General features: G+C 38.2%; 1 protein-coding gene across 1 annotated transcript in view; it reads left to right on the top strand.

Moving 5' to 3' along the window:
• Positions 1 to 16,905, top strand: part of PTPN4 (protein tyrosine phosphatase non-receptor type 4) — a 167,384-nt gene that overhangs the window by 113,127 nt on the left and 37,352 nt on the right. Inside the window, exons 14-20 of the mRNA XM_075001253.1 lie at positions 600 to 734; positions 1,886 to 2,044; positions 10,424 to 10,583; positions 13,103 to 13,186; positions 13,270 to 13,326; positions 15,393 to 15,549; positions 16,679 to 16,845. Of these exons, the coding sequence (XP_074857354.1) occupies positions 600 to 734; positions 1,886 to 2,044; positions 10,424 to 10,583; positions 13,103 to 13,186; positions 13,270 to 13,326; positions 15,393 to 15,549; positions 16,679 to 16,845 (919 nt within the window). The remainder of the gene's footprint in view (positions 1 to 599; positions 735 to 1,885; positions 2,045 to 10,423; positions 10,584 to 13,102; positions 13,187 to 13,269; positions 13,327 to 15,392; positions 15,550 to 16,678; positions 16,846 to 16,905) is intronic.

The raw sequence follows: 16,905 nt of genomic DNA, 5'->3' as shown, positions 1-16,905 counted from the left end.
ACATTCTTAGCTGCAGTGAAGTATCAGATTTTTCTAATCCAAAATTTGATATATTTTTGTGTTTGTTTATAAAATCTCTGTTTCTGTGATTTCTACCTTTAGTTTTCTGTGGCTTTCTTCAGAGCATGATAATTAATTTCATTTTTATTTTTGCACAAAAATAGTTTTTACCTCTTACTGTTAATTTATATGCCAAATTTGAAGTCTCTTTACTGCACTAGCTTGAAAGGAAGGTGTGTTGCTGTTAATTACATCTAGACTAAATACGTTGTTTAATTCTGTAGAAAGCATCTCAACAAAATCCTTTTAAAACCAGTTAGTGTAACATCCAAATTGTTGTACTAACTCAAATGCTAAGTAATATTCAAATATAGCTGTTATATTTTATAGGGAAATGTCGATTCTCTTGTGGCAAAAACAGGAAATACAGCATGGTAAATTCATATTGAAAGTACTATATTTTAACTATGTAATGTTATCTTTATCTTTCTACCTCAAATGGTCTTTGGATTTTCATGAGAGAACTTTCAGAATTTTCTTGTGTAATTTTGTAATTACCTGATGCAATTTCAGATTAGTTATTTACTTCATTTTTGTAGATCTCCAAGTAAACCCTTGGCACGAAAATTGATGAGTGGGATGGACTGGGAGGTAGTGAGTAGGAATTCATTGTCTGATGACAGGTTAGAAACACAGAGCCTACCATCACGATCTCCACCTGGAACCCCAAATCAGTAAGTAGAATGGAGCATCCTGTCTCCAGTCACGGTTGTCAGTTGACATCTTATTTGTCAATTATCCCTGTGTTAAAACAAAACATTAGTTCATTAACAAAATAAATGTGTTTTTCCCCCACAAGGAAGTTTTTACGAACAAGGTGTTAACATCTCTGTGGAATACAGTGAAATTTTGCTTTTGCTCACTGTCTTTAGTATACTAATTCTAGACAATCTGAGGCTTCAAACCTATAAAAATTGTAATATTTGGCACTAAATACTGTAATAGTTTGAAGAATTTCTCTGGAAGCTTTCTTGAATGACAGCTAAAATCTGGACTATAATTACAATATATCTAATGTATTTGACAGTGCAGACAGGGCATGGAGATGATACATATGGTTGAAGAGATGACATTAATAAAGCCCTCATCTGTATAATTGTTATTCAAGAATCATTTTAGAATTTAACTGAATGTGTCTCATCTTCAGAATAAAACAAAGCAAGCATTTATTCCAAAGAGTATTATGCTGATATCTGAAATGTTTTATAGTTAAAGTATTTGCTTAATATTAATAATAGATTATAAATCATTTTTCACTCATAGATCTCAAGGCATTTAAAATTGAATGCAAGAAGTGTGAATATAATGGGGGGACATAATAAGATTGATGGCTGGAATAGAATGCAGGGCTTAAATCTTGGCCATGTTAAAGTTAATGATAGTTTGGCCATTAACTTAAGTAGAACCAGGATAGTCTGCCAGTCTATCCACAGAGATACTATTATAAGCAGAACTTTTCTTTAAAGTGCTCTAGGCATATTTACATGTTTCGTAATTGTGGCAAGTGAGGGTTTTTATGCATTGTATGAAGTGATCAATAAGCCATTCTTCATTGTGTCTGTTTTGGTTATTGTTTCAGTATTTTTTTTAAATAATAAAGAGTTTGGGCATTTGAAATACTGAAATTGAAAGAAATTGAGTGAAATTGAATTAATGGAATTACAATTCATTGTTTAAAGTTATTCAGTAAAACTGTGTATGAATATATGCTTACATTAAACAAATTACTTTCCTTCTTAAAGTGTACATTTATAGTTTTAGGCCAGATGAAAATCATCAGTCTTGGAGAACTTTCCATCAGTGTAATTATTCTTTTTCCATTTAGTCGCAACTCTACATTTACTCAAGAGGGAGCCCGGTTACGGCCATCTTCTGTTGGACATTTAGTGGACCATGTAGTTCACACCTCACCAAGTGAAGTTTTTGCAAATCACAGATCTCCATCCTCCACCCAAGCTAATAGCATCATTCTGGAATCGTCACCGTGAGTTCAACCATTTATTATTTTATTACGGTAGCCACATTGAGGCCTAGATAGAGATGATCCCTACCTACGTAAGTTTTAGTTCCATTTAATCTTTATCAATAAAACCAGGACCAGAAAGCACAATTTACAAATAAATATTTTAAGGAACATTAATAGAGTTGTCATAAAGACAGTTGTCAGAGCAAGAGCCTCTATTTCAACTGTTAGTGGTCTAAGACTACACTCACATATTAAAATTATTCATGTACGTCTAGTGGGGTTATGTGAGTATCACTGCATGTATGCAGGAAATTTTTGCAGGAAGCGGAATACTTTATTTTGTAGTGTGATGTAAAGGTCTTTAGTAGCATGAGTTTGGAAATTTCTTGTAAGTCAACACAAGTGAGTCTTGAAAGGCTCCTAAGTCATTTATGCACTCTTGAAAAATTTACCTCATTGGTTCTTCGATATGCCAACATGTTATCGATTCAGGATTAGGTAATGATAAATGTTCATTGATCATAATTTAAAAAAAAAAAAAATCTGTGGGCAGGTAGCTAGCTTTACATCACCTTGCACCAAGCTAAGTCTGGGTAACGTTGCATACCACTTTTATGCATTAAAATACATACTAGAAATGCGCTTTTTATGTTTAAAATAAAAACTTCTTTGCACTGTAAATTTCAGGTCTTAGAGTTAAGAAACTAAGACTGCGTCTATACTATGAGATAAATTCGAATTTAAGGCAGTTAGCTTGATATTACCATGCAACTGTCTTCACAGTAAATACCATTAGCTCGATTTAGGGAGCACTAATATCAGTATCACAATATTGTCAGTACCTGATGAATATAGCATCACGCTCAAATTCAAAAGTTTGATTAAAGGCCAGCATGGCAGCACCACGTCTTAAAATCAAATTTATTAGCCTCCCGAGGTGTCCCATATGTAACCCACAATGCCCTTAGTGCTTCACTCTGGCCACTGCTCTTTAGGTGCACAGGAATTAGGTAACAGGAAGATTGTGAATTTCAGATCAGGACCAGGAAGCCTGTGGCTGTGGAATCATGTTTGGATGAGAGCATGAGAAATGTCTTTCTTTTGGTATTAGTGCTGTGAGGACATCTACCATTACAGATAGCCCCTGCACAGAGTTTGTGGTTCTGTCTCTACATTTGGTATTTTCTTCTGTGCTGCATGGTCCCAGCGACTGACCCACCACAATACATGGCAGCAAGGCTGTTGTGGGGGTCGTGCTTGCGTAAGACACTGAGAAACTTCTTATCTGCAGTTTACATTTATGTGTGAACTCCCCTACCTCCACCACAGGTGCCAAACTCTTGGGGTCTTTCCCATGCTCAGCCACATTGTGTGGATAGCCCCCAACTCAATAAAAGGATGTGCCTGCCATTTGGTTTCTGACCATGCTTCTAGCCAGCATTTTGTCCTGGCTTGTGCACAGTCAGGGCTCCAAGGGAGGGAAAGATTTTCAGAGTCTCTTCTAGTGGCTAAGATATTTGGGTGGGACTACTTTAGCTGCCCTGCCATCCCCCCTGCACTGAATCCACCCCACGCCTCTAGCAAAGGGCCCATGAGGCTTGCTGCTGCTGCTGAGGGGAAGTCTGCCCTGGTGGCTAAGATATTTAGGGGCTTGCTGCGGCCAGGGGAGAAGTCTCCCTCAGCAGGTACTTCATCCAGCCCTGCAGCTGCAGACAACAGCCCCTCCCCCACCAAAAATATTTTCGGAGGCTTGCTGCCCATTGAAGACATCTGTTGCTTTGATATTTTTGTTATAAAATCTTTTTTCTACCATTTCCTATCTTTCTTCATGCTTTGGACCTGAAAAACAGCAGCTAGAGGGCTGGTTGAGATTCCTGTTTCCGTTATCAGTTCAGTGTATGAGATTTCATTGCCATACCCTGCGTTGACAGTGTCTGTGTAGTGAAGAGGGAAGATAAAAATCTTTTTTCCTAGACTTTCCTATCCTCTTTTCCCTGTGTGAAAGGGTACAAAGTTAGAAAAGAGCGGGTAGAGGGCCAGGTGAAAATAGTCTATCCCTGTGTCATTTTCAAGGACTGGAAGCAATCGGGGGAGGGGGGGAAAGTCGGTAGATGACCCGTTGAGGACACAACCTGTGACAAGAAGCCTTATAGTGCACTGAAAAGCCGAATACACTCCCCTCAGTAACTCTTCTTTTTTTCAAAAACTTTACTATCATCTTTCTTCAAACTTCTCAGGGTCCCTGGGTTATTTTTGGGGATTGGATGCAATCATGGAAGGGGGGGACAGTCAGTGGATCGCCAGTTGAGAATTCAGTTACAGAAGAGATTTCTGTTTGCCATCTCTGGGGATGCCCTACTTTTCCTTCCTTCTGATGGGGAAAAAATGAATGTTTGCTTAACGAGGGAGTGGAAATGAGGAAAATGCAATGTGGGAAGATGTCAAAGACCAGCGAGCATACCCAGCATGCTATACGGATGAGGGAACTGTGGGATAGGTTCCCACAATGCACTACTGCAACAGTCAATGTTTGCCAATCAAGTATGGCAGCCGTAAGTCAACTTTGAGGAGGAGGTGAGGATAGTCAAAATTGAATTTATAAGTTAGAGAGTTACAATCGAATTTATTAATATCTATTGTATCTCCTAGTGTAGATGCAGTCTAAGAAAGCTATAGCTGTTGGGACTCTTGTGGCTTTGTTTGTTCGTATCTGGAATATCCTAGAGGAGAAACCCTGCATTACAGATTGAATTCATTTTAATTTTCAGAATACACTTTATACCGCTGGAAAAATTTATTCTTTATTGTGTTGTTTTAAGCAAATAATCTAGTGGGTTTACTGAATTGTGTTCTGATTACTTTTATCATGGAATACTTGTAATAACATGCTGAAATTACTGAATTCATTTAGATTGACTCTTCTACAAGAATGGAAAGGTCTGTAAATAAAATGTCTCAGTGCATATTTGTGGTGAATGGGTTTTAAATAAATTTAAAGCTAGAGACCGTATATCCTCTACCTGTAATGTTTAGGGTCAATGAAGCCTAGTTTATTGCAGACACAATTGTGCTATCAGCACAAATTACAGGTATTTCTTGTAATTGGTGTAATAAACTTTCAAATCCTACATTTAACATTCTGGCAACTTTTCTTTTTTATGCGTGATCCTCCACACCAAAAAGAGGAAAGCTTCTCTTGTAAAACAGGGTAGAAATATATTCATATTGAAGTACTCTGAATAACTGACATTTCTTAAGATATTACAGGTCTTATTCCTCTTGCTATTTCACGTTATGTTGATGTTTCTAATTGCCATTTCCTGAGATAACTAACTCCTATGGTAATTTTAAAAATACATGATGGGCATTAAATTTAATAAATTCATGCTACAAATATGAAAATTTCTATTGGTAAATTAAAAGGCAGACTAGATATTTATAACACATACATGGAAAGTTTGTCATTGTAGGGGACGGTAAGGGGGGTTATGTTTTTATTATGCAAATTGCTGAATGTAGTAACAGCTGCTTTGACTGTAAAATAGGCTGCTTTCATTTCATTGTCTAAGCATTCATGAGGAAATTCAGAGCTGACTGAGCAAATATAAAGCAATGAAGGTTTTGCTCAAGGGTTGATTCTTAGTTCTCACAATTCATTATGCTAATATGTTATAGTCCTTTACACTTTACTACCAAAGTGCTCATTTAATTATCTTTTTTTTTTTTTCCAAATGTGTGCTGTTAATTTGTATCTTCTCTAGGAAATTTGCAGTTTTCATTAACTCATATATGCAGATTGGCAGCCACAAAGATCACGATTTTACTTTGTTTTTGGAGTTATTTGTGATTTTTGAACTTTTTAATATCGCAGACTTCCAGCAGTTAACATTTTACAGGAAAACAACTTCTTACCCATCATTTTAAAGGACGAGTAAACTGTGCCAAGCCAAACTGTTGACTGTGTAAATATGCAGACAATTTAAAAAAAAACTCTGAAGTACTTATAATGGGCCAGCGCCTAAATAATGTATAGCAGATCTGAAAGTTAATTAGTAATTAGTTTCTCTCTCTCTTGCCACAAAAACTGATGAAAAACTGATTCCACTGCTGTTGTTGGAACTTTGCAGAAAGGGAAAAGTAAAACATGAAGCCCTTTCTGATAAGTTACTGAGTACTTTATGGAAATTACATCAGGAAATTTGCTTATTCAGTATGTTTCGTTTCCTGCATCTCCGAATCTCTGCTTCTTCAGTAATTATAGTTTGAACAAATAGTATGGGGTGGGGGGGGGGGTTCAACTGTCCTGCTAGTACAAAATTTTTAATTTAATAAAATTGGAAATTTAGTGTAGATATCTTTCAAAATTGATAGATATTAATTATTGCTATATTTAAATTGAATGGTTAAGTTTGCCAAGATGGGTGTCAATGCAGAGGAAGCAAACAAAGCTGAAAAACTGGGGTCAGAAGGGCAGCAAAGGCTGCACCCCGTGACTGTTGTATCTTGTAAAATACCACCTTACTGATTTCAGCTATTCAATCAGTCCCCATTTGCTTCCCCTGCAAAGGGTATTTCTGTGGCAACATGGGCCAAAGGAAGTGTTCCCTTCCCCTTGCACCCCAGGCAGGAGGAGGGTCTGCATGGTCCCACAAATCCCTAGGCTCATAACTGGAATCTGTGCTGACCTGGCCTCAAGAGTGGGGGAGTACATGGTTCTGTCATCACTACATGTGGGCTATGCATGTCTTTACCTGTAGGTTAACTTGTACACCCCTGTCCCATTTGAATCATTCCTGTGTGATATCCGGTATCTTGTCAGAAAATACATATGTTCACTTCTTTGTTACTGGGATAACAGCCATCATCTTTCATTTTTATCTAATGACCATAGCCCTGTGATTTGTGTTTTGCTTTAAATACAGTGGAATAAATTATACAGTATTGACTTTCACATGTGGCTGTCCAAGACACTTTAAATCTTGCAGTAAATTGAGTTGCAATGTTAAAATGTCTCATAATTAACTGTTAGCAAAATAAGGCTTATATGTGGTCAGATCAGCTGAGTGGGGCTATTCATGTGGGTAAAGTTGTTTATGTGTCTAAGTATTTTCAGGGTTAGATCCTACCTGTATTGTAGCACTCCATCTGAGTCATAATGTGTTAGGAACTTAATAAAAATAGCTTTAATGCAATTGGTGGATGGGAAGGTTTCTACTATGGTTGGTATTTAGGGGCTGATTTTCAAACCCGTGGGAGTTAAGCATCTAACTACTACTTTGTGCTTCTGAAAAATCTTCCCCTTCACTTATGAGTATAAATGCTTGAAATGAAAGATGAGTCCTGCTTTTGTCTTGAGAAAATTATAGTTACATTCTTATGCCATAGAAAATGGTCATGAGAATAGTAGGGTGACCAGGTCTTTCATTTTTAAAGGGACAGTTCCTTATTTAAGCCCATTTCCCCCACACACACACCCAATTTGCCCCCCAGAGGTGTTGCAACTTTTTTCGTGCATTTCTTGTCCTGCATTTTCTGTCTTCTCTGCCCTCCACACCCTCTAAGTACTGGTAGATCCTGCTGATGGCTGAACCCCTGCTCACCAGCTGCCCACCCAGCAGTGGTAAACAGAGGGGATCCAACGACTAATGAAGGGGGGCTAGACATGCAAGGCTGGTGGCAGAGCAAAGTTACAGTGTGTGGGCTAGCCACGCTCACTCCCCCTGCTACAGGCAGGCTTGTGGCCACCAGGGCCCTTCCCCCCCACCCCCTTCCTGGCCATTAATCGCTGTATGCTGTGTGTTGCCATAGTTGGTAAGTGCATTCAGGTGTCAGGCAGTGGCCAGTTACTTGTCTTTTGCTGGCCACCCATCACACATTTATATTCTCCTCCTCTCACTGTTCTCTCTCTGTTTGCCCCTTCCCCCCTCCAGCTCCCCTGCTCTTCTATATCCCCAGAAAGGGAGTGCAGCTTACTCCCAGCACTATGCAGAGAACCAGCCGCTGTTGGGAGCCATTCAGCTCAACAACAGTTTGACTGGTGCTCCTCTCCTCCTCCCCCCCAGCCATGCTTCTGGCCAGGCTGGTGCTCCAGAAAACTCAAGATTATCGGGACCAGGACATTAGTCTGGCAGAGCACTGGCAGAGCAAGGTGTTGCTCAGCACTGGCTTTAGGAAGTATTTCTGCCCCTCAGCTATGCTTTAGAGCAGGGGTGAGTAAACTGTCTAATTAAATTTCAGTTATGCTCATATTAAAAAAAAAAAGAGAGAGAACCTTTTGGCATGTGTAAGAAAATGTCAGATGTAAAATCTTTTAATTGATATATAAATGTGAATACACCTACAGAAAACCAGTAACATATTTCAACATTTTTAATTATATGAATGAGCCTGATATGCAGCAGTCAATTGCTCTGCACCCCTTTTGAAATTTTGCACCCCTCCAAGGGGCCAAACATTGCACACCTCTGCTTTAGAGTGCTGGGGAGAAGACATTTCCAGCCTGTTTCTGCCCCCTGGGAATGTGGGGCTGTTCTGTACCATTGGCCCTCTCCCCTGCTGAGTCACCTATCTGGCCATGTTTGCTGAAGTCCCTATATTCGGGTTACTTGGTCCCTCTTGCACTCTTCATCCTTAGAGCTTAACCTCTTTCTACATGTCCCGTAGTGTGGTAGGGGATGAGGAGGCGGCTGAGTTATGTTGGTGGCCAGCAACTGCCTGGGGTGTTAGCTGCCTTTTGATGCTGTGGGCAGGAAGGGAAAAGCTGCTTCCGGCAACACAGGATAGGGGGGAGAGAGAATAAAAAATGAGCTTTGCAGAGACAGGGACCAGGCCATCTCTCCCACGCCCCTTCCCAGGAAGCAGCTCCCATCCCATTCCTGTACAGTGCCAAAAGGCTACAGCTCGCCACATTCCAGTGTGACCAGTGGCAGAAATCAGGGCGCTGAGGGTGTGTCGTGGGGGATGAGTGTGTGTGTCCTTCACCCATGTGTTGAAAAGATCAGTTATCAGGTGAGGAGAGTTCATCCCAGGGACCCAGTCATGCATGGAAAGCAGAAAGGGCCAGGCAAGGGAGGCTTAGGTCAATCAGTTGTCTCCCTCACCTCACCCCCAATTTGAGAGAGCTGTATGGGAATGTGGGATGTCACTTCTCCCTGTGTGAAACGTTAAGCCTTAAAGATAAGAAGGTAAATAAAAAATCCAACTATAAAGTATTTATTTTTAATGGGGGCTTTCAACTCAATGCTAAGTTGAACATTTGTACTGCAAAGTTCTGATTGCTGTTGAACTCTTGAATACCAGGTTTCCCATATTCAGCATAGGGGAAATGTGGTCACACTGTAATAAACATAAAAGATTATGCTGTGTATTTTCAAGCTACAGCACTACAGTTTGAAACCTAACAAGTGTGCATGCTAGTCTAAAAATATGAACTTGTGATTGTACTATTCAGTTAGGTAAATCCAGTGCTTTTTTTGTACTGGTACTTAATACTGGCACATCAACAGCCCCAGTTGTGGTATTTCTACCAGGCAGCAGCAACCCCAGCTGCAGGAACCCTAGCAGGGGGCATGGTGGGGGCTGAGTACTGACTCGTAGTTTTTTACTCCACCCTGCCCCCACCCACCAAAAAAAAAAAAAAAAGCACTGGGTAAATCCTGATTAAAAAATGCCTTTTTAAAAATTGTCTTATGTATTTTCTCTTCAGCTAAATTTGGTATGCAAGGCAATATTTTTTTAAAATATCCTGCTAAATAATATGTAGTTAATTGCAAATTAGACAGGGGGAAATTGTGAATTGAATATGCAATCATATGTTTAGTACTTGGGAGACAAATGTGAAGCTAGTATGCAAAGTGTATGAAGTTTTTCCATGCTGCTTTGGATTTGAAATCATCTTGCTGCTAAAAGTACAAATGAGGATTGTCAGGTTTAAGTGCTGATTTGCTCAAAACTGAAATTTTATTTTTAAAGGGGCTAAGATGTGAAAAATTGCCTTTCTCCTTGGGGGGAAAAAATAAAATATATGTTCATTTGTTTTACAAATAAACTATATTACTAGGTATGTATGTGATTTATGAAGCAATCTCCAGCATATTGATCAAGTGGATTAAAACAGTGAGTAAACTGTTTAAAAAAAAGTACATTGAACAAGAGTACTCCAGCTGAATTAATTTTTGTGTTCGGAATTCTTTTTAAAATACACTCTACATAACATATGCATTTGCATATAAGCTGTAGCAATCATATCCACAAAATTAAACCCTTCAGATAACACATCAGATTTTGTTGGAACCCTTGAACTCTGAGGTACTTTCAGCCACTGTTTCAATTTACTTAGAGTTCTAAGACTTTTCTGGTTATTTTTCCCCCCCTCTGACATTTTATTTTTGTATCTAGATCCCAAGAGACTCCTATAGATGGACAGCCTCCTGCATTACCACCCAAACAATCTAAAAAGAACAGTTGGAACCAAATTCATTATTCACACTCCCAGCAAGAACTGGATAACCATATTAATGAAACATTTGATATTCCCTCGTCGCCTGAAAAATCCACAGTAAGCTGATGGTCAAGTTTGATCCTCGTGTTTTTCCTCTGGATGATGGTTCTGCATGTGTAGAAATAACTTATTGATACATCTTGGTGGGATTCAGGTGCATTCATTACATTGCAGCCTGTGTGTGTGTGTAAAAATATAAATTATAGTAAAAGCAAATTTGTTCACTGGCCTCCCACTAATCTTTCCATCTTTTTTCCAATCGTCCTCTGTCAGTTTCACTAAAGTAAATTGTCATTCAAAGACATTGTAGGGGCATCATTTAATGCTATTATGCTTGGTTTCCCCATACTTAGATGTTTCTAACTAAGCTCCCATTTTGGTAGTGAATTTTTCCATGGGTTTAAAAAGTGGCAGATGCGTAATTACTGAGATTGCCAGTGTCACACTTGCAAAAATCATGATTCAGAACTCCTAAAATTAAGGTTTTAAGAAGAGTAAATTTGGGTTATTTTCTTCTCTCTGTTTTTTTGAGCTTTTCAGAGGTTCAGTTAGGTCGCACGTTAAACTGAAATCATGCCAGATTACACGTTGCCAGGCAAGAGAGTGCTGGACTAGAGAGGTTCAACCTGTTCCAGATACTGTGCACTTACAATAAAATTGTGAAAGTTGGAAAAACTGCATACGTTTTGTTTAAATTAAACCGTAAAATAGAAGTTCTAGCCATTTGTTCCTATATTTATGCTCTTTGGAGTCATGTTAAAATGTGGGTCTGCTCTGAATGATGGCAAAGTAAAGTATCATTTTCCAGTGTGTATGCAGTGGTCTTGTAACTGTCAGTCCCAGGATATTAGGGCATTTCTAAACAGCAAAGATTAAACCCATGACTGCCCCTTAGCAGCTGACTTTGGCTCTGGCTATAGGGCTGTTTCATTTCTGCATGAACTGGGCTCAGCCTTGAGCTGATCTGTAGAAGAACTGTGTGTAAGATGAGGAGCTTTTCTTTCTCACCAACAGAGGCTGGACCCATAAAAGATACTTATTAGGCTACAATGAGATAAATCAGCACTCAACCCCTAACGATAATGGAACCACACAGGTATAATTGCAGGTCTAACTTGGTGTACTGAGTCCTTAAATTTGAAAGTCATGATAAAGGAAAAAGCTCAGCTTAAAGTAAAAGTTGCAGTGGTTTCAGTTACGCAAAGCATCTTTTTATTTGAAACCCCAAAAGTATTTGATCTAAAAATTCAGGAGACACCATAAACCCAGGACTCCATGTTGCCTTTTTTAAGAGTTGCTTTAAAAAGTTTTTGAACAAATAAAATTTATTCTTTCAACCTGCTGCACTATAGAATATTATTTGAAGGAAAAATCCACATTTTCCCCTCTTTAATTCATTTGCTTCCTCATGTCTAATGAACCCAGTTATGGGGTCTTTGGAGCAAATATTGAAGCAAGGGCTTTTACTTCATTTGTGAGATTTTAAACACCCCTCTGACAACCACTTCCTTTTTTGAGCCTTTGGAGGTGGTTATGCCCATAAATGCCTAAAACCAATTTGAAAGCAATCCTTTTAGTGTTCTATAACCAGAAGTATCACTATAAATTTGCCCACTCTTCAAATGTGTGTTGGTTAACTGTTTTCTGGAATCAAGGGCTTTCTACTATGTAGGTGTATCAGGTGGTAGGTTGACTGGTTTGTGGGCAGGAGGTGTCTTTTGAAGGTTCAAGTTTCTCTGGTAATCCTCCAGGTGAACTTTCCAGCCCCTGCAACTACACACCATAGAGTTCTTTTGCAATTTGAACTGTGCAGGGTTAAAATAATCCCATGTGGTATAGGCCAGTTGAGTTCTTAAAACATTGAATACAAATCCTTTTAACTTTGAAGTAACACTGTTTAATATTTAACACTTTACATCCTCCACTAAATGCTGTACAATGACTAATCCACTTTGGTCCCTGTGAGGTAGGATAAGTATGCTAGTTCAACCAAATTCAAAGCCATTGAAATAGCACTTTGTTGACAGGCACACAGTTCAGGTCTGTTAGCTTCCACAAATATCTGTGTCATACCACATGGGTCAGTCAGTCCTGTTCTGAAAATGCTGAATGAGGCATAGAAATTGTGTATAATTACATTTGTATGTGGGAGGAGATAAGTTTATGGGATATAGGGAGACATTTGTGATGTTGCCTTAATCAAATAAATTACCTGGTAAGGTGGAGAGGGGATGCTAATCATAATGGGCCGCCAGCTTAGGGTGCTTCATATTCCTCCCAACATAGCCTGGGAGCATGAGTAGTAAACCTCACATAAATATTTCAAAGCTCTTCCTGGGAAGGAGGAGTAAAGGGCCAGGAACTCCCTGCCACTGACTGTGCATGGTCCCCCAAATCAAACCAAAGTGAGATAAACAATTTGCATGGTTACTGCAGTTTTCTCAGGGCCCAATAGCAATTATTTGATGTTTTGTGAGGATATTTGGAAGAACTGTTGTACTAGAGTAATTTTTCTTTAAAACCTTTGTTACCTGGAACAAATTACGTGTAATGCTATATATTTCCTGTTTGTTTAGCCTAATGGTGGTGTTCCCCATGACAATCTTGTTTTGATCAGAATGAAACCAGATGAAAATGGAAGATTTGGCTTCAATGTAAAGGTAATGGAAAAATAGATGTTTCTTTATTTTGAAGGGTGTTCAGCCATGCTCATGATTTGTGACTTGTTGAATTTTCTTTAAAGGGAGGCTGTGACCAGAAGATGCCTGTGATAGTGTCCAGGGTAGCTCCAGGAACACCAGTAAGTTGTCAGAGAAATTTGGAAATGGCAGTGCTTTAATTAGAAGTGTGCAGTGTTGTGGCCGTGTAGATCCCAGGATATTAGAGAGACTAGATGGTTGAGTACTACCTTTTATTGGACCAACTTCTCGGTTGGTGAGAGAGACAGGCTTGAGAGCTGCTTTCTCTCCAACTGATATTGGTCCAATAAAAGATACTACATCACGCATCTTGGCTCTCTAATTAGATGTGTGTGATCATAATTATTCTAAGTCTTTTCTTTTGCGTGTTTTTGCCTTGTTGGGGAACATTCTGACCATGCTTGCTAGGAATGAAATTGTTCTAACATACTACCTTTAGGGTAGTGTATCCCATATCTTTTTGACAGCTTGTTCTTTAATTGCCTGACTTGACAAATGGCCACTAAATTGTCAGAATTAAACATATTTAAAACATAATGTTAAAAATACTTTTGGCTAATTAAAGGAGAACAATGGAACGAAAATAAAGTACAGGTAGGATATTCTCCCCAATATCACGTACATATTCTCCTATGATTTCCTGTAATAAATAAAAGTAAAATGCTTACATTTTCTGTATAGTAACAGAGAGAGAGCCATGTTAGTCTATATTCTATCGAAACAAAAAATCAGTCAAATAGCACTTTAAAGACGAACAAAATAATTTATTAGGTGATGAGCTTTTGTGGGACAGACCTGAAGAAGTGGGTCTGTCCCACGCAAGCTCATCACCTAATAAATTATTTTGTTAGTCTTTAAAGCACTACTTGACTGTGGTTTTTATTTTGATACATTTGCTGTCTTTGAGTTGTCTTTTTTTTTTTGTTTAAGGAAAGTTAAAGTTCATATTTTTAGTTTGGTGCATATACTACTACTACCACTACCACTACTACTACTAAAAATGCTCAAGGTAACAATCGCTGAAAGTGATTACAAGAAGTTACAATTGCTGTTTCTTGACTCTGATATATAATATCACACTGATTCTAAAACTCATTCAGCATACTTTTTTAATTTAGAACATTCATGGGATTTTTGTAACAATCTGTACTGAGAAATTTATGTTAAATTGCAAAATCCTTTTGTTTTTACTGATGTGCAGTTGTGGGCAATGCCAACATTTAGATTAAATCAGACATAATGAATCATTTGTCACTTCTGATTCTGTTGTTTCTGTTGTCCAGTGAGTACCACTAATGTCTTCAAACTAGGCACAATATTTTGGTAGGTAATTGCCAGTAATAATAACCTGGTAATCAACCTTTGTGGTATCATTTTGTGTTCTGTGCCTGTCAGAAATAAATAGAATAAGACACACATTTGCTTACATTTAAGAAATAGCTTTGATCTAAATAAAATAATTAAAATGTATATGTTGATATCCTTAATTTTTTCCTAATTTACTTTCTATACTACAAGTTGGTTTGTAGTGCAGTTAATTTTGTATGGATGGATTAAATATCTAGCAGTGCTGTCAAGATTATAAATGGTGACTGCATTGCCCTTTCCTCTCTAAAATTGTGCTTAAATTGTAACTTCAATAATACCTTTCACTTGCTGGTTCTTTTCACACAATACCTGGATTTGGTGCATTTCCTTTGAGCCAGATCTTTTTGTTGCCACAAATGTGACATTAGAAGCTTGCACCCTTAGGTTTGTGAAATTGAATTGGACAAGGTTTTTGCCAAGCTGCTGCCCTCCCTTCTGAAATATGTGTGTTTGTCCTGCACCTCCAGTGTTAATGCAGAATATAATTCAAACACTGAAGACCTTATCCCACCATTCAGCTTTAGCATACTTAAAAGGACCAGGAAATAACAGCAACAGGAAGGCATGTTGAAGTGACAGATTCCCCTCCCACCCCAGACTTGAAATGTTCACGTAATGGCACTGTCTGCTGTGTTGTGTAACACTTAATATATCATTTGATCCAATGTTGCAGCCTTTTCAGTGAGTCTGCCAAAATGCATATTCCTGTTTCTTATGTTGCTGTTTTACAGTAGCAAAACACAAAAGCTTTGTTTATAGTGCTCTGGGTTGGTTAAACTTAATTTGTTTAATATTGCAGGCTGACTTCTGTGTCCCTCGTTTGAATGAAGGGGACCAGGTTGTACTGATAAATGGCAGGGATATAGCGGAACATACCCATGATCAAGTTGTTACGTTTATTAAAGAGAGCTGTGAGAAGCACTCAGGGGAACTTGTGCTCCTAGTTCGACCCAATGGTGAGTGATTTATATGTAATGCAACAAATCTTCCCTCCTCTCTGTAACATTTATGGTGTGACCTGGGACAAGGATGGTAATAGCCTTTACAAAAAGGAGCTCCTCATTGGAAAAATGTATATAAAAGTACAACAAGAAGTCAGCATTTCAATAACATATGAATACAGAAGAAGAATTTGTACTCTAAGCCTACATGCCTGTAATAGTTAAGTTTTCAAAACAAATTTTAAAGGCCAAAAATTGGGATATGAAAAATCAGCTATTCTTAGCAAGAGGGGTCAACTTAAAATTTATTCCTGCGTCTTGTTCAGTACAAACTGGCCAGATGACTGTACAAATTCATTGTAGTGTAGAGGATAGTTTATCTGAAAATGGCAATGTTGTTGGGTGTTTGTTGGAAATTTTCATATATATGTGACAGTAATCAAGGACTTAAAATATATCCTTACAAAAGAAAATGCTTAAAGAAAACAAGATTGTACAGTGTATTCACACAATATATACTTTTAGAATATTGCTAAGCATCAGGGGCAAGCTGTTTTAATTCTGCTCCACTACCTAATCACAGACACTAATTGGAATAGTTGAAATCACTCCACCAGACAAATTATCCTGGCTTCCTTTACTTGATTTTGTTACTTTACATTATATACATTTTAAGATTTTTCATTGTTCTTTGTATATTCATCTGTCATATTCCGAGAGCCATTCTAACTAATGGTCTGCCTAATTTCATGCAAAGAGAAAAACTAAACAAAGAATACAAGCTTAGGTACTACTGTGACTTGAAGAATGTGATGTTGCAATTTGGGAGACCAGAGAGGACAAGGTTACAGTAAACAAGGCAAGATATGATGAAGGTTAGGCAGCAGATTTTTAGCAGTCTTGATTAAGTAAAAATTCATTTTACTTGACAGTATACTAAACTTACTTTTAGGTGGACCATAATGGTTTCAATACTGAATTTTTTGTTGCTTATGGTTGATTGATGTTACTCTAACACAATTTTTCCTGTAGAAGAAATACTGACTTGCTATTTTTCTTAATTTTAAAATATAAGCATTCACTGTTATAACAAAACATGTCAGGTTAGAGCCTCCCACGTCCTTTCTACCTTTATTAATTGTAGCTGTCTATGATGTGGTGGAAGAGAAGCTGGAGAGTGAGCCTGACTTCCAGTACATCCCTGAGAAATCCCCACTGGATGCTGTCCATCAGGATGATAATGCTCTGAGGGAATCTATGATTCAGCTAGCAGAGGGGCTTATCACTGGAACTATATTGGCGCAGTTTGATGTAAGTAATGTGCCACCTGTAACTATATGCACACACCCCTCTCTTTCTCGATAATACTGA

This window comes from Carettochelys insculpta, chromosome 8 (genome assembly GCF_033958435.1).
Source record: "Carettochelys insculpta isolate YL-2023 chromosome 8, ASM3395843v1, whole genome shotgun sequence".
NCBI lineage: Eukaryota > Metazoa > Chordata > Testudines > Carettochelyidae > Carettochelys > Carettochelys insculpta.
Note: the sequence above shows the minus strand (reverse complement) of the source record. Positions and strands in the feature narration are given on the sequence as shown.